The sequence below is a fragment of the Mobula hypostoma genome, chromosome 7, assembly GCF_963921235.1.
Source record: "Mobula hypostoma chromosome 7, sMobHyp1.1, whole genome shotgun sequence".
Lineage (NCBI taxonomy): Eukaryota > Metazoa > Chordata > Chondrichthyes > Myliobatiformes > Myliobatidae > Mobula > Mobula hypostoma.
The window spans coordinates 12,914,841-12,933,251 of NC_086103.1; the positions used below are offsets into that span (position 1 = coordinate 12,914,841).

The following is an 18,411-nucleotide window of genomic DNA, read 5'->3' on the forward strand; positions in this document are numbered from 1 at the left end:
TATACAACCCAAAGAGGAAGAGGTATTCTAAAGGCAAGATGACAAACTGTGGCTAACAAGAGAAGTCAAAGCCAACATAAAAGCCGAAGAGAGGGCATAGAATACAGCAAAAAATTAGTGGGAATTTAGAGGATTGGGAAGCTTTTAAAAACCAATAGAAGGCAACTAAAAAAGTCATCAAGAAGATAAAGATGGAATACAAAAGTAAGCTAGCCAATAATAATAAAGAGATACAAAGTTTTCTTCAGATACATAAAGTGTGAAAAGAGAGGCAAGAGTGGATATTGGACTGCTGGAAAATAATGCCAGAGAGGTAGTAATGGGAGACAATGAAATGGCGGACAAACTGAATAAGTATTTTGCATCAGTCTTCACTGTGGAAGACACTAGCAGTATGGTGGAAATTCCAGGTCTCAGAGGTCATGAAGTGTGTGAAGTTACTACTATAAGGGAGAAGGTTCTTGGAAAACTGAAAGGTCTGAGGTAAATAAGTCACCTGGACCAGGTGGTGTACACCCCAGGTTTCTGAAAGAGGTGGCTGAAGAGATTGTGGAGGCATTGGTAATGATCTTTCAAGAATCAATTGATTCTGGCATGGTTCCAGAGGTCTGGAAAATTGCAAATGTCACTCCATTCTCCAAGAAGTGAGCAAGGCAGAAGAAAGGAAATTACAGGCAGTTAGTCGGACATTGGTGGTTGGGAACATGTTGGAGTCAATTGATAAGGATGCGGTTTCGAGGTACTTGGAGGCACATGATAAAATAGGCCATAATCAGCATGGTTTCTTTAAGGGAAAACCTTGCCTGACAAATCTGTTGGAAGTCTTTGAAGAAATAACAAACAGGATAGACAAAGGAGAATCAGTTGATGTTGACAACTTGAATTTTCACAAGGCCTTTGACAAGGTGCCACACATGAGGCCGATTAACAAGCTACAAGCCAATGATATTACAGGAAATATTCTAGCATGGATAAAACAGTGGCTGATTAGCAGGAGGCAAAGGGTGGGAATGAAGGGGGCCTCTTCTGGTTGACTACTGGTGATTGGATTGTAATTGTCGATGGTAATGACTGGGGTCTCCACTACGTTCTGGGCAAGGATATTTGTTTTCTTTAGGCTGATGGTAAGCCTGAAGTTCTTGCATGCCTTAGAGAAGCGGTCCATGAGAGTTTGTAGTTGCTGGTTGGTGTGCGAGGTTATAGCAGTGTCATCGGCAAATAGCATGTCATGTATTAAGATCTTTCGCACCTTTGTTCTTGCTCTCAGGCGCGCAGGGTTAAACAGCCACCCATCAGACCTGGTGTGCATGTAGATGCCTTCTGTCGACGCCCCAAACACGTGCTTCAATAGCAGAGAGAAGAAAATGCCGAATAATGTTGGGGCCAACACGCATCCTTATTTGACTCCACTACGAATAGCAAAGGGTTCGGATGAACTGCCAACGTACTGAACAGTAGCCCTCAATTCGTCATGGAATGACTTGATGATACTTTGGAGTTTCAGGGGACAGCCGATCTCGAGGAGAATCTGAAAGAGCCCATCCCTGCTGACAAGGTCGAATGCCTTGGTCAACTCGATGAAAGCGACATAGAGGGGTTACGATCTAGGAGTGGTCCACAAGCTCACGTACTTGGGGTAGACCATTAGCGACACTCTCTCCCTCGATGCTGAAATCAATAGGCGTATCGGCAAAGCAGCATCGATCCTTGCTCGACTCTCCTCGCGGGTCTGGGAAAATCCGAAACTCGCTACAAAGACCAAGACTGCCGTGTACAATGCATGCGTTATCAGCACCCTCCTGTATGGTAGCGAGACTTGGACCATCTACTCCAAGCAGGAGAGGAAACTCAATAGTTTTCACCTGCGCAGCCTTCGCCGCATCCTCGGCATCACCTGCAGAGACAAAGTCCCAAACTCTGAGGTCCTCTCCCGCTCTGGACTTCCCACAACGTTCATGCTTTTAAGACAACGCAGACTGCGCTGGCTGGGCCGCGTCCGTCGGATGAAGGATGGTAGACTGCCAAAGGTCATCCTCTACAGAGAACCAGCAACAGGCAAGAGGAACGTTGGCAGACCCTAGCTTCGCTTCAGGGACCTCTGCAAGTGCGACATGAAAGCATTGAAAATCAGCACAGAGTGCTGTGAGGATACAGCAGATGACCGCAACAAACGGCGAGGTACTCTTCAGCAACACCTACAGCAAGGCGAAAGAGTGATCCTGAGTCGCTTTGAGGAGCGCAGAGCTAAACGGAGAGCACAGCGGACAGCGGACAACAATTCCACAACGCCCTACACATGCAGCAACTATAGCAGAGCCTGCCGTTCCAGGATCGGCCTCAGTAGCCACAGTTGACGCTGCTCGGCAAACCAGTGACTACCAGGGGCGCAGTTCCCAAGGTCGATCACGGCCGACGGAGGCCACACACACTGGTGACTGGTGCTCCACAGGTGTCTCTGTTGGGACCGATTCTTTTTATGTTATATGTTAATGATTTGGATGAAGGAATTGATGGCTTTACGGCCAAGTTTGCAAACGATATGAAGACAGGTGGAGAGGCACATAGTGTTGAGGAATTAGAGAGGCTACAGAGGACTTAGACAGATTAGGAGAATGGGCAAAGAAGTGACAGAAGTGAGGTAGTGTTCATGGGTTCATGGCAGAGGGGAAGAAGCTGTTCCTGAATCGCTGAGTGTGTGCCTTCAGGCTTCTGTACCTCCTCCCTGATGGTAACAATGAGAAGAGGGCGTGCCCTGGGTGAAGGGGGTTCTTAATAACGTACGCCGCCTTCCTGAGGCCTCGCTCCTCGAAGACCTCTTGGATACTATGGAGGCTGGTACCCATGATGGAACTGACTGCTGACAACTTCCTGCAGCTTACTTCACTCCTGTCCACCCCATTCCCACCCCACCCCCATACCTGACACTGACGCAGCCAGTTAGACTGCCTCTCCATAGGACATTTGTAGAAACTTACGAGCGTCTTTGGTGACATACCAAATCTCTTCAAACTCCTAATGAAATACAGCTGCTGTCATGCCCTCTTTATGATTGCATCGACGTGCTGGGACCAGGTTAGGTCCTCAGAGATCTTGACACCCAGGAACTCGAAGCTGCTCACTCTCTCCACTTCTGATCCCTCTATGAGGACTGATGTGTTTTCCCTTGTCTTACCCTTCCTGAAGTTTACAATCAGTTCTTTGGTCCTACTGTTGAGAACAAGATTGTTGCTGCAATGCCACTCAGCTAGCTGATACACTTCACTCTGAATCTGCCTGTATATTGTTGTCTATGTCTGGGGTGCTTGGGGCAGGGATGTGAACAATGTTTAGCAGATACTTGGGCTGGACAGGTACATGGATAGGGAAGCTTTGGAGGGCGATGCACCAACTGTGGACACATGGGACCGTGTATGCGGGCTCCTTGGTCGGGAGGGTAGATTGGACAAAAGAGCCTTGTTCTGTTTTGTGTGACTCTCACTCTCTGGGTATCTTCGACCCTTCTCCCTCAACGGTTCCTTAAGGTTGTCTCAGCCAGTGGCCGGGGCGACGGTGGGTGTGGTTAGTGGGGATAAGCTCCTATTACCTACTAAATGCACCTTTATATTATGTGTGTCTTTTGCTCTTTTTTTTGCCATTTGAGTGATTTGTTCTTTTTTTTACACGTTGGGTGCTTGGCGTTTTCTTTAGACGGGCTCCATGGAGTTTATTTGTTTCATGGCTGTCTGTGGAGACGTTGAATTTCAGGGTTGTTTACTACATACATGCTTTGATAACAAATGTATTTTGAATCTTTGAAATGCTCCCAATGGTTTGCATCTCACATAGCCTCTGACAACTAAGTCCAGCTCCTGGCCTTCACGCGTGGCCTAGCTACTAAGCCCTGTGGAACTATTTCTACTGACGAAGGTGGGGCAAAGGGGCAAAGGTGGGCTACTGACGCCTTAAAACCAGTCAATTCAGGCAGATGGGGCTAATCAGCCGTGGTTGGCAGCTCATCTAGGAGAAGGAAAACTCTGATCTCAAACCTCCGCTGCCTTGCGGCGATACCCACTCATGGGGGAGGCTTTGGGAGTAAACGCCAAGGGAAAAATCCAGAGCTGGAGGACCTAAAGCAGTCCAACGGTGAGTTCAACGTTAACTGACAACCCCTATCCCATCACTGGTGCCAAACTATATTGGTCTTTGCCATTCTTTTGCATTCATCAGCTGTGTGGCGAGAGCAACAGCTCGCTCTCCATATCATACTGCCCTGGCTTGCATACTGGTGTGTGAATTGATTGACAACGTAGACAATATCCAAGGTCAAGTCTGACCAACAGAGGGCCTCCTCTCTCAATACTGCTTCACTCTTTCCCAAAGGTGATCTCTCCAGGAGAGGAAATTCTAAAATTGAATAGCCTTCATAGGTGGGAAATTCTCCTCATCTCAGTCCTAAATAGTCTCTCCATTTTCATGAGACCTGGGGCAGGAGGTTCCAAACTCGGACTTTCCAAGCAAGTAGAGTCAAATGTTCACAGTTAAATTCTCTCCCTCCCTCCTTACTAAGCAACCCTCTCCTTCCGCCAATCAAAGCGGCGGTTAAATTAGGCACTGTTATCCGAAACCCCGCAGCTGTGCACAGCATCGACGTTTGAGGGTCGAGTGAGGATTCCGGGAGTGCTGTTGCAGTTGGTGAAACTCGAGAACACTCTGTGACCTGAGTCCCGCTCCTGTGACCGGGCCTGACATTATTTTCTCTCCTCCTCTTCTACCCAGTTCCTGCTACACCCTCCCCAGCCTCCATTATATGGCACAGCACTGGCCCTTTCCCACAATGTGGTGCAGACCTTTCAACCTCCTCCGTGGTCAGTCTGACCTCTCCCTCCACACAGTCCTGCGGTTTCCTGTCATCCGTGTGTCTATCTAACAGTCTCTTAAATGCCCCAAATGTATCTGCCCCTACCACCGCCCTTGGCAAGCTGTTCCACACACCCAGCACTCTGTGTAAGAAAACTTCTGACATGCCCCATATACATATTTACCCCCAATCACTTAAAATTGAGCCCCCTAGTATTAGCCATTTCCACCCTGAGAAAAAAAATCTCTAGCTGTCCATTCTGTCACCTTGTACAGCTCTCATCTTCCTTCGTTCCAACGTATCCTCATAAGAAATGCTCTCTTGGTAAACCTCCTCTGCACCCTCTCTAAAGCTTCATGTCCTTCCTATAATGAGGCAACCAGAACTGAACACAATACTCCCAGTGTGGTCTAACCAGGGTTTTATAGAGCGGCAACATTACCTCATGGATCGTGAACTCACCCTGTCTCTTTCCCCTCCTCCATCTGCCCATCACCCACACACCCCTCTCACTGGACCCCCCCCCCATTGTTCCCCTATTCCCTCACTTGGTTCCATGTTCCACCTTCCTCTCCAATCAAATTCTCACCTCAGCCTCCGTCACTATTCCCACTCTCCCCTCCTCCATCTGCCTGTCATTCCCCCCCCTCACCTGGATCCACCCATCGCCTGCCAGCTCTTCCTCCACCGTTTCCCGTCACCTTCACCACTTGCTCGCCTCTGTCACTATTCCCACCGTCAGAGGGGCAGGACTGAGGGAGGGGCACTCTGTCACCCTCGTAAGTCTTCTCCGCACTCTTTCTAGTTTAACTGCTTTGAGGCACGTGATAAAATAGGCTGTAGTCAGCATGGTTTCAGCAAGTTACGGGCCCATGTTATTACGGGAAAGATTCTAGCATGGATGAAGCAGCAGCTTATTGGCAGGAGGCAAAGGGGGGAATGAAGGGAGCCTTTTCTGACTGGCTGCCGGTGACTAGTGGTGTTCCACAGGGGTCTGTGTTGGGACCGATTCTTTTTATGTTTTATCAGAATCAGACTTATAATCACCGGCATGTGTCGTGAAATTTATTAACTTGGCACCAGCAGTTCAATGCCATACATAATACAGAAAATAAATAAATCAATCAATTAATCAGTCAATTGATTACAGCATATGTATATTGAATAGATTAATAATCATGCAAAAACAGAAATAATCTCTGTGTGAGTGTGGAATGAGCTGCAAGATGAAGTGGTAAATGCGGACTCACTTTTAACATTTAAGGAAAACTTGGACAGGTACATGGATGAGAGGTGTATGGAAGGATATGGTCCAGGTGCAGGTCAGTGGGACTAGGCAGAAAAACGGTTCGGCACAGCCAAGAAGGGCCAAAAGGCCTGTTTCTGTGCTGTAATGTTCTAATATATATTTAAAAAGTGAGGTGGCGTTCATGGGTCCAATGTCCATTTAGGAATCGGATGGCAGAGGGGAGGAAGCTGTTCCTGATTTGGTGAGTGTGTGCCTTCAATATGTCAATGATTTGGATGACGGACTTGATGGTTTTGTAGCCAGTTTGTGGACAATATGAAGATAGATGGAGGGGCAGGTAGCTCTGAGGCTGCAGAAGGACTTGGACAAGTTCGGAGAATGAGCAAAGAGATGGCAGAGGGAATCAGGATGCACTTTGGTAGAAGAAATGAAAGGGTTGACTACTTCCTAAATGGAGAGAAAATTCAAAGTCTGAGGTGCAAAGGGATTTAGGGGTCCTCGCGCAGGATTCCCTCAAGATTAATTTGCAGGTTGTCTGTTGTGAGGAAGGCAAATGCATTGTTAGCATTCATTTCAAGAGATTTACAAGGATGTTGCCTGGATTGGGGGGCATGCCTTATCAGAATAGTTTGAGTGAACTTGGCCTTTTCTCCTTGGAGCGACGGAGGATGAGAGGTGACCTGATAGGGGTGTATAAGATGATGGGAGGTATTGATCGTGTGGATAGTCAGAGGCTTTTTCCCAGGGCTGAAATGGCTAGCATGAGAGGGCACAGTTTTAAGGTGCTTGGAAGTAGGTACAGAGGAGATGTCAGGGGTAAGTTTTTTACGCAGAGAGTGGTGAGTGCGTGGAATGGGCTGCCAGCGACGGTGGTGGAGGCGGATACAATAGGATCTTTTAAGAGGCTCCTGGACAGGTACATGGAGCTTAGAAAAATAGAGGGCTAAGGGTAACCCTAGGTAATTTCTCAGGTAAGGACATGTTTGGCATAGCTTTGTGGGCTGAAGGGCCTGTATGGTGCTGTAGGTTTTCTATGAATCCCAAGAAACAGCAGAGACCGTTACAGTTTGGCACCAGCAGCTTTGCAGGAGTTGCCATTCAGCGTTGAACTCAATGTATTGCCTTAGAGACTCCAGTTCTGGATTTTTCCTTGTAGCTTACTCCCGAAGCCTTCCTATGAGTGGGTATCATCGCATGGCAGGGGAGGTTTGAGATCAGAGTTTTTCTTCTCCTAGATAATGGTATATGGAGCTTAGGAAATAAAGGGCTATGGGTAACCCTAGGTCATTTCCAAAGTAAGTACACGTTTGACACAGCATTGTGGGCTGAAGGGCCTGTATTGTGCTGTAGGTTTTCTATGTTTCTATGAGCTGGCAAACGCAGCTGATGAACCCTAACTGCCTGATGTGACTGATTTTAAGGCACCAGTAAACGGCCTTTGCCCCTTCTCTTATCAGCAGAAACATTTCTGCCGGGCTTAGTAGCTAAGCCACACGTGAAGGCCAGGAGCTGGACTTGGTTGTCAGAGGCTATTTGAGGTGCACACTGTTGGGAGCTCATCCCCATTACCATCCCTGGCTATAACAACTTTAAAGAACTTCCGGCTGTATTTATGGTGTTATGTACCCCTAGGGGTCATTTTTTTAAATGGACTATACCTTTAAAAAGAGAGAGAAAGAAAGAGACAGAGGGGCAAAGACTGCTTTGAGATGGTGTTATAGTTTTTCGGCAGCGTTTTTATACTTTTACAAGGAGACTGACTGCTGCTGTCAGCTTTTGGGTTGCCATGGAAAAAGAGAGAGAGAGTTGTTCAACACAGACACCTTGTTAAAACGAGAGAGAAAGAAAGAGAGAGAGAGGCGAAGACTGCTCACAGTTTGTTTATACTTTCTGCAAGGACACTGGCAGCTTCCAAGCTCTTACAGAGAGAGAGGGGAGGAGCTGCTTGATAGACAGCTGGTGTTCAGCACGGTGAGATAAATAGGTCAGCTGTCAGACCTACAGACACATGGTCTTGGACACTGAATGAGCTTTGTTGTGCCCACAGAAAGGTGGGCTTTGGAGGATCAATCAGGTGGATCGATCAGTGGCTCTCGCAGTGTGAAAAGGGTGTGACCGGTGGGGAGTTATTCATGTGCCAGCCCTCGCCTGGGTTGATAATTCTACCACAGAAGAACGGTCCCCTTTGTTGTAGTCACAGTCGGTGACTTCTAAAGGAATTCGTTAGACAATGGGAAGATCAATGGCGTCAGCTCACCTGAAGACTCAAATCTCTCCCTCTCTCTCTCCATCACTACTCAACTAAATACCACAAACTGAACTGAACTTCACTCATCATCGTAAGACTATCTATTTACCCCTAGACTTGAAGAAGCTTGGTTTTCATGTATTTCCACACTTACGTATATATATAATCATTGCTAACCTGTTTTATATATCTGCATTTATATTACTGTATTGCGTAGTTACTAATAAATACCATTAGTTAATAGCAATACTGGACTCCAAAGTGTTTTCCATTTCTGCTGGATCTTTAACCCATCACGGGGTACGTGACAATGGGTATTCACGTACGGTTGAATGAAAATGGAACTTGAACTTAGTTACTTTTAATTACTAGATTAATTAGTTCAAGACAACATCGCTGACAGTAGACCCTGCTCCTGGTCTATGTTCTATATTCTACATCGAGGCAGTACAGGACGAACAAACGTACAAAGTGCAAAAGAAGACAAACTGTGCAAATATTAAAATTACTACTACGAACATAAGTTGTTAAGAGTTCCTGAAGGTGAGTCTGTAGGTTGTAAAATTTATTTCAGAATTGAGGTGACTGAAGTTATCCACGCCCGTTCAGGAGCCTGATTGTTGAGCAGTAATCTGACCGCAAAGACCCTGCAGAGGATAGTTTGACCACCGAGAGAATCATTGGGGTCTCCCTCCCCCCCCATTTGTGACATTTACCAGGAGTGTCGTAGACGAGGGGCTCAAAGCATTGTTGAAGATCTCTACCACCCAGCCCACAATCCCTCTGACTCACTACCGTCAGGAAGGAGGTACAGGAGCATCAGGACTAGGACAGCATCTTCCCCCGGGCTGTGAGGCTAATGAATACCCTGCCCCACCGGGGTCTCCTCACTAGGACAGCGAGCTGTTCACTGTTTCCTGTACTGTTTTACTGATTGCTCTTTACCTGTGCTGTGCTTTACATATATTTTATTAACTTGCAGTATTTGAGGTAATATTTTGTTTTACAGCTTGTGCTGTGTGTGATATCTGTATAATGGGTGCACCATGGCCCGGAGGAACGTTGGTTGTATATATGTATAACTAGAGGACGATAAGCTTGAACCTTGTCAGAATTTGGAAGAAAAGCGTAATAAGCTGATTGGTAAGTTGGTTTATCATCATCACCCGGTCAGAGATACAATGGAAAAGCTTGTCTGACACACCATTCACACCGTGCATCTCATCAACACAGCACATTCAGCATTCAAGCTGCAAGTACACTTATTATCAAAGAAACTATACAGCCTTGACATTTGCTGGCTCACAGATAGCCTCAAAGCAAGAAACCTGAAAGGACCCAATTAAAGAGAAAAAAATAACAAAAGTGAAAATAAAAAACCAGCACCCGATGTGCAAAAGGAAGAAAAAGAAACGTAAATCATGCCACCAATTGAAGCGAACAACAGCATTCCGAACCAAGAATGAGTCCTCATATTGGACAGCCAGGAGCAGCCCGGTGTAGGCCCAAAGCCTCACTTATGAGTTCATTACGTTAGCGGGAATGAAGCACCATAGTCAGGGGCAGTCTACATAGCCTCAGTACCATGGAGATGACCATTGTGGACATTGAAGTAGCATAAAGGAAAACTAATAACAGAATGCAAGATTAAGTGTAACAATACAGAGAAAGTACAAGTGAGGCAAAGGTAATGACGAGGTAGATTGTGAGGCCAACAAGATGTTTTCACCTCATTAATCTACAGTCTATTTTAGGCCGGAATAAACAAGATGTGCCAAATAGCCTCCTTCTGTTCTTAAATAACTGGTCTGACAGTCCTTACCTTCTCCATGGAATTCCCGGGCAATGGCCGAAGCCTTCTCCTTTCTCTCCCTGATCAGCGAGGCGTACGACATTATTCCCCCTTCCTTCTCCGGCGTCGAGAGGCTAGGGAGAGAAGTTAGACTGAGGTGAGTCACGCTGGCTTCCAGGCACACTCGACATCCAAAGAAAAGAGATTCTGCAGATGCTGGAAATCCAGAGTAACGCACATGGAATGCTGGAGGAACTCAGCAGGTCAGGTAGCATCTACGGAGAGGAATAAACAGTCAACGATTCAGGTCAAGATCCTTTATCAAGACTGGAAAGGAAGGGGACAGAAGGCAGGTAGGGTTAGGGGAGAGAGTGCAAGCTGAAGATGATAGGGGAGACCAGGTGAGGGGAAGGTGGGTGGGTGGGAGAGGGGGGGGATGAAGTGAGAAGCTGAGAAGGTATAGGTGGAATCTGATGGGAGATGGGAGTGGACCATGGGAGGAAGAGAAGGAGAAGGGGAACCAGAGGGAGGTGATGGGGAAGGGACTGCATGAGAGAGAACCAGAATGGGGAATGGAAAGAGAAAGAAGGAGGGAGGGGGGAGGTCACCAGTCTCAAGGCTACAGTCTCACGCTGGGGCCTGGAATACTGATCCAGCCACATGTAACAGTTGGGCCTGGAATACTGATCCAGCCACATGTAACTTGGGTGACTTGGATGGGTTAGGTGAGTGGGCAAATTCATGGCAGATGCAATTTAATGTGGATAAATGTGAGGTTATCCACTTTGGGGGCAAGAACAGGAAAACAAGTTAATTATCTGAATGGTGGCCGATTAGGAAAAGGGGAGGTGCAACGAGACCTGGGTGTCATTATACACCAGTCATTGAAAGTGGGCATGCAGGTACAGCAGGCGGTGAAAAAGGCAAATGGTATGCTGGCATTTATAGCAAGAAGATTCGAGTACAGGAGCAGGGAGGTACTACTGCAGTTGTATAAGGCCTTGGTGAGACCACACCTGGAGTATTGTGTGCAGTTTTGGTCCCCTAATCTGAGGAAAAACATTCTTGCCATAGAGGGAGTACAAAGAAGGTTCACCAGATTGATTCCTGGGATGGCAGGACTTTCATATGATGAAAGACTGGATCAACTAGGCTTATACTCTCTGGAATTTAGAAGATTGAGGGGGGATCTTATTGAAACGTATAAAATTCTAAAGGGATTGGACAGGATAGATGTAGGAAGATTGTTCCCGATGTTGGGGAAGTCCAGAACTTTGGGCTGACGGGGCTCGGCGGCTGTGGATGACAGTTCGTCCAGGAGAAGGAATGCTCCGATCTCATGCCTCCACTGTCTTCCGGCCACACCCGCGCATGGAGAAGGCTTTGGGAGTAAACCCGAGGGTAAAATCAAGAGCTGGGGTCCTACATTGAGCTCCACACTGACTGGAACTCCTGTGATGCCACTGTTGGCAAACCCGTATCGGTCCCTACGTTCCTTTGGGTTCATCAGCTGTGAGGAGAGGGGAAGCCCGGCACATGGGCAGCAGCTTGCTCTCCATATTGTCCAGCCTGGCTTGCATACCACGTAGACAGCTGGGACAAACATCCATGGTCATCCCCGACCAACGGAGAGACCTCACGAGGAGCTGCTTCTCAGCATAACTGGTTTATGATGCGAGTTAGGTTCATCACAGTAACGAGACAATCTCCGGTCTGTCGATCACACTCACTTTGAATGGGTTTAAAAACCTTGTCGGGTTTACAATAGTCCTTCAGGAGGAGAGAGCCTCTTTCTCCACAGCACAACTCATGTCATCTCAAACTTTAACAAACTTCTGCAGATGCACAGTGGAGAGTGTCCTGAAGCCTGGTATGGAAACACCAATGCCCAGGGACAGAAAAACCTGCGCTCAAAAAGTGGTGGACAGGGCCAAGTCCATCACAGGAAAATCCCTCCCCCCGCCATCAGAAACAGGCTTAATATCGTCAGCAGACGGTACATTGTGAAATTTGTTGAACACATCTACATGGAACGCTGCTGACATCAAAGACCCCCACTATCCAGGACGTGCTCTCTTCTCGCTGCTGCCACGAGGGACATACAGAAGCCTCAGGACCCACACCACCGGGTTCAGGAACAGTTATTATCCCTCACCCATCAGGCTCCTGAACCAGAGTGGAGAACTTCACTCACCACTACTCTGAACTGATTCCACAATCTACGGACTCACCCTCAACGATTCTACAGCACATGTTCTCAGTATTATTTATTGCCTTATTTATTTTTATTTTCAGAGATGGAGTTCTTTTGCACATTGGTTGTTTGTCAGTCTTTTGTGTGTATTTTTTTCATTGATTCTATTGTATTTCTCTGTTCTGTGAATGCCTGCAAGAAAATGAATCTCAGGATCATACGATGTATGATGGTGGTTGTCCATCATGTATTCCGTGATGACAGGAAACCTGTGTGGGAGAGTTTTTAAAGTGGAAATGCCGCTGCACTGGGTCAGTTCCACTATCTCCACCTCAGAAGCCCACGTCCAGTGGTACGAACAAGTGTCACAAACTGGCGTCTTCCTTGGTGGTTGCACTGGATGACCACGATGTCTTCTGTGCCTCGATACTCTTCGCTCTCCACGGAGCGTCGCAGTGCCAGCTTCCTGGCCATTGGATCTCACTGTAGATGTCATCTGCCCAGTCCGCCAGAGCAGATTCTCATGCTAGGACAGGCATGTTCCTACGAGGCCGTTGGCTACCCAATGACATGTACGTACTTTGACAATAAATTTACTTTAAACTATGAATTCTGTCAGTGTCAGAGTCATAGAATACAGAACCAGGTCCTTCTGCTCACATCATCCATGCTAACCTCTTTGTTCATCTATACCAATTGCATTTACTCACATTATAGATAGATAGATAGACATACTTCATTGATCCCGAGGGAAATTGGTTTTCGTTACAGTTGCACCATGAATAATTAAATAGTAATATGTAAATTATGCCAGGAAATAAGTCCAGGACCAGCCTATTGGCTCAGGGTGTCTGACCCTCCAAGGGAGGAGTTGTAAAGTTTGATGGCCACAGGCAGGAATGACTTCCTATGACGCTCTGTGTTGCATCTCGGTGGAATAAGTCTCTGGCTGAATGTACTCCTGTGCCCAACCAGTACATTATGTAGTGGATGGGAGACATTGTCCAAGATGGCATGCAACTTGGACAGCATCCTCTTTTCAGACACCACCATCAGAGAGTCCAGTTCCATCCCCACAACATCACTGGCCTTACGAATGAGTTTGTTGATTCTGTTGGTGTCTGCTACCCTCAGCCTGCTGCCCCAGCACACAACAGCAAACATGATAGCACTGGCCAACACGGATTCGTAGAACATCCTCAGCATCGTCCAGCAGATGTTAAAGGACCTCAGTCTCCTCAGGAAATAGAGACGACTCTGACCCTTCTTGTAGACATCCTCAGTGTTCTTTGACCAGTTCAGTTTATTGTCAATTCGTATCCCCAAGTATTTGTAATCCTCCACCATGTCCACACTGACGCCCCGGATGGAAACAGGGGTCACCGGTGCCTTAGCCCTCCTCAGGTCCACCACCAGCTCCTTAGTCTTTTTCACATTAAGCTGCAGATAATTCTGCTCACATCATGTGACAAAGTTTCCTACCGTAGCCCTGTACTCAGCCTCATCTCCCCTGCTGTTTCATTACATGGAATATAAAGCACAGCGCAAACACATCAAATTACCATACATTTCAAAATAAATAAATGGTGCAAAAAAAAGGAATACTGAGATAGTGTCCATGGCTTCACGGACTGTTCAGAAATCGGATGGCAGAGGGGAAGAAGCTGTTCCTGAATCGTTGAGTGTGTGTCTTCAGGCTCCTGTCCCTCCTCCCAGATAGTAGCGATGAGAAGAGGGCAGGTCCCAGGTGGTGAGGACCCTTAGTGATTGATGTCATCTTCTTGAGGGATCCACTCTTGAAGACATCCTTGGGGCTGGGGAGGCTGGTGGCCATGATGAAATTGGCTGGGTTTACAACGCTTTGCGGCCTTTTCCGATCCTGGGCAGCGGCCCTTCCAAACCTGACAGCGATGCAGCCAGTTAGGATGCTCTGTGCATTGCATCTGTAGAAATTTGCAAGAGTCTTTGGAGAGATACGGAACCTCCTCAAACTGTGAATGAAGTAGAGTGACTGGCTTCTTTGTGATTTAGCATCAGAATCAGGTTTAATATCACTGGCTTATGTCGTGAAATTTGTTGATTTGTGGCAGCGGTACATTGCAATACATAATGATAAAACAGCTGTAACTACAGCAAAAGGTGTTTGTATTTAAAAAGTTAAATTAAATCAGTAGTGCAAAAGGAGAAGTTCATGGGTTCATTGTTCATTCAGAAATCAGATGGCAGAGGGGAAGAAGCTGTTCCTGAATCGTTGAGTGAGTGTCTTCGGGCTCCTGTACCTGAACATGAGAACATGGCATGTCCTGGGTGATGGGGGTCCTTATTGATGGGTGCTGCCTTTTTGAGGCATGGCTCCAGGAAGTCAGTTAGAATGCCCTCCACGGTGCATCTGTCTTTTTTGTCAGTGTCTCCTCACCAGTTCTCCCCTAACGCCTCCTGACATGTTGACAGCCAGGACCTTGGCAGTGGTCACCCTCCCCACTACTGATCCCTCTGTGAGGACTGGTGTTTGTTCCCTCATCTCACCCTCCCCACTACCGATCCCTCCATGAGAACTGGTGTGTGCTCCCTCATCTCACCCTCCCCATTACCGATGAGGACTGGTGTGTGTTCCCTCATCTCACCCTCCCCATTACCGATGAGAACTGGTGTGTGTTCCCTCATCTCACCCCTTCTGAGGCCGATGTTTTGGGCCCAGGCTCGATCATTATAACTGATTCAGTTTAGTGTTGAGATGAGTTCAGGAACTCGATGGTTGAAGGATAATAACAGTTCCTGAACCTGGTAGTGTGAGATCTAAAGGCTCCTGTTCGTCCTTCCCAATGGCAGCACTGAGGTTAGCATGGCCTTAGGCTGGAATTCCAGTTCTATCTCACTGTTATCAGACTGTTGACCAGACACTTGATACTCTAAACACTGACCTCGATCTCCCTGCCCACTTCATCGTCACATTTGAATTCTGCTTGTCTGCCTGCGTTGCACTTTCTCTGTGAAGGTAACTGCATTCTGTTTTCTGTTTACTACCCTGATGTTGTGATAACGGTTTATTATTGTCATGTGTACTGAGGTACTGTAAAAAGCTTTGTTTTGCATGTCAGCCCTACAGATGATTTCATTACACAGTGCGAGGCTGCTGGGTCTCTGCCGTTCCTTTGGGATCATCAGATGTGTGAAGAGGGGGAGATGGCTACACGGGTAACAGCTCGCTCTCCATATCGTACTGCCCTGGCTGGCGTGTCTAGACAGCTAGGACACAACATCAATGGTTGACTGACCGACAGAGGCCTCAGACTCAGGCATTGAGGTAGAACAAGGTAAAACAATAACAGAATGCAGAATAAAGTGTTACAGTTACAGAGAGAGTGCAGTGCAGGCAGACAGTGAGGTACAAAACCGTAACGACGCAGATTGTGAAATCAGTCGTCCATCTTATCACACTCAGGAGCTGTACTGATATAGACTGTCAGGGCAAAAATACTTGCTGGGCAAAAACCGATTTCTCTAACTTCCGATAATTTTTCCCGCTCCCCCTTCCCTCTTTCTCCATTCCCCACTCTGGCACTTTCTATATCTCTCCTCTTCGACCTATCACTTCCCCCGGTTCCCCACCACTTTCACCCATGATCTACTCTCCTCTCCATTCCTGCCTTTTACCTTTTCCACCTGTCCCCTCCCAGCTTCACACTTCATCCCCCTCCCCCACCCACCCACCTTCCCCCTCACCTGGTCTCACCTATCACCTCCCAGTGTCTCACTTCATCCCCCTCCCCCACCCACCCACCTTCCCCCTCACCTGGTCTCACCTATCACCTCCCAGTGTCTCACTTCATCCCCCTCCCCTACCCACCCACCTTCCCCCTCACCTGGTCTCACCTATCACCTCCCAGTGTCTCACTTCATCCCCCTCCCCCACCCACCCACCTTCCCCCTCACCTGGTCTCACCTATCACCTCCCAATGTCTCACTTCATCCCCCTCCCCCACCCACCCACCTTCCCCCTCACCTGGTCTCACCTATCACCTCCCAGTGTCTCATTTCATCCCCCCTCCCCCACCCACCCACCTTCCCCCTCACCTGGTCTCACCTATCACCTCCCAGTGTCTCACTTCATCCCCCCCTCCCCACCCACCCACCTTCCCCCTCACCTGGTCTCACCTATCACCTCCCAGTGTCTCACTTCATCCCCCTCCCCACCCACCCACCTTCCCCCTCACCTGGTCTCACCTATCACCTCCCAGTGTCTCACTTCATCCCCCCTCCCCCACCCACCCACCTTCCCCCTCACCTGGTCTCACCTATCACCTCCCAGTGTCTCACTTCATCCCCCTCCCCACCCACCCACCTTCCCCCTCACCTGGTCTCACCTATCACCTCCCAGTGTCTCACTTCATCCCCCCTCCCACCCACCCACCTTCCCCCTCACCTGGTCTCACCTATCACCTCCCAGTGTCTCACTTCATCCCCCCTCCCACCTTCTTTTTCTGGCTCCTTCCCCCTTCCTTTCCAGTCCTGATGAAGACTCTCGGCCTGATATGCTGACTGATTATTCATCTCCATGGATGCTGCCTGACCTGCTGAGTTCCTCCAGCATTTTGTGAAAGTTGCTGCTGGTCAGTAGATACTTGATGGGCGAAGGGCCTGTTTCTGTGGTGTCTGACTCTCTGATCCTCTCACTCTAAGATGTGAGTACAGTGGTGTAGCAGTTACTCGTACCGTCCCTGTGAGGCAGATCACATTCCCCCATGTAAGCACTAAGTAAATTGGGAACTGGAAGGCGGCGATAAATCAGGCCAGTCAGTCATCATTGTCGCCACGGCTGGCATGGAATATTTATCTTCTCAACTTTACACTCTCAAATAGAATGGAACAAATAGAGGGACTGCGGTGGGGAGGAGATCGAGAATCTAGTCACAACCAGCTTCCTCTCAATGTCGGCAGCACAAAGGAGCTCCCTGTTGACTTTGTGTGTTGGCGGTGCACATACGGTAAACACTCAGTGGCCAGTACCTCTTTACCTCACAAAATGGCCACCGAGCGTGTGCTCATCATGAGGAGTATCGACAGGGTAAATGCCAGCCGGCTGGTGGCGCAGTGACATCAGCGCCGGACTCCGCAGCGAAGGTTCCCGAGTTCGCTCCCGGGCACGCTTTCCATCCGTGCTGGGTTGAGTGTCGAGCTCGAAACTCGGCCTCGTGAAAAAAAAAACTGTGCTGTGAGATCACTCACAGGTTCTTTCCTCCAAGACAACCACGTGAAAAAGTGTTTGCCGAGGCTCTGGCAGAGTATGGCACACCAAAAAAAATGCAAGCAGGAATTTTCTATTAGGGTTGGGTGAGCCTGCATCTAGAGGTCATTGGTTAAGGGTGAAGGGTGAAATATTTAAGGGGAACCTGAGGGGGAATTTCTTCACTCAGAGTGTGGAACGAGCGGCCAGTGGAAGTGATGGGTGTGAGCTTGATTTCAGTGTTTAACTGAAATTTGGATGGGTACATGGATGGGAAGGGTATGGGGGGCTATGGGCCCAGTGCAGGTTGATGGGACTAGGCACTTTAAATAGTTCAGCATTAACTAGAAGGGCCAAATAGCCAGTTCCTGTGCTGTGATTTTCTATGACTTGATTCTGTGATCTTCTGCTGCTGTAGCCCATCCGCTTCAAGTTTCAACATGGGCGTTCCGAGATGCTCTTCTGCGCAGCACTGTTGTAATGTGTGGTTATTTGAATTACTGTCACCTTCCTGTCAGCTTGAACCAGTCTGGCCATTCTCCTCTGACCTCTCTCGTTAACAAGACGATTTCCCCCCACACAACTGCCGCTCACTGCATATTTTTTATGTATTCCGCACCATTCTCTGTAAGTTCTAGGAACTGTTATACACGTAAATTCCAGGAGATCAGCAGATTCTGAGATACTCAAACCTCCCCATCTGGCACCAACAATCATTCCACAGTCAGAGTCACTTAGATCACATTTCTTCAGCCTTCTGATGTTATTCTAACTAATGGCTGAACCTCTTGACCATGCCTGCGTGCTTTTATGCATTGAGTTGCTGCTTCATGATTGGCTGATTGGACATTTGCATTAATGTGCCTG

The 18,411-nt window shown here is 47.9% G+C and overlaps 1 protein-coding gene across 1 annotated transcript in view; it reads right to left on the bottom strand.

Moving 5' to 3' along the window:
- The window catches only part of LOC134348843 (myozenin-2), a 45,305-nt gene that overhangs the window by 19,247 nt on the left and 7,647 nt on the right, over positions 1-18,411 (bottom strand). The window contains exon 2 of the mRNA XM_063052622.1: positions 10,157-10,260. Within this exon, the coding sequence (XP_062908692.1) occupies positions 10,157-10,229 (73 nt within the window). The 5' untranslated portion in view covers positions 10,230-10,260. The remainder of the gene's footprint in view (positions 1-10,156; positions 10,261-18,411) is intronic.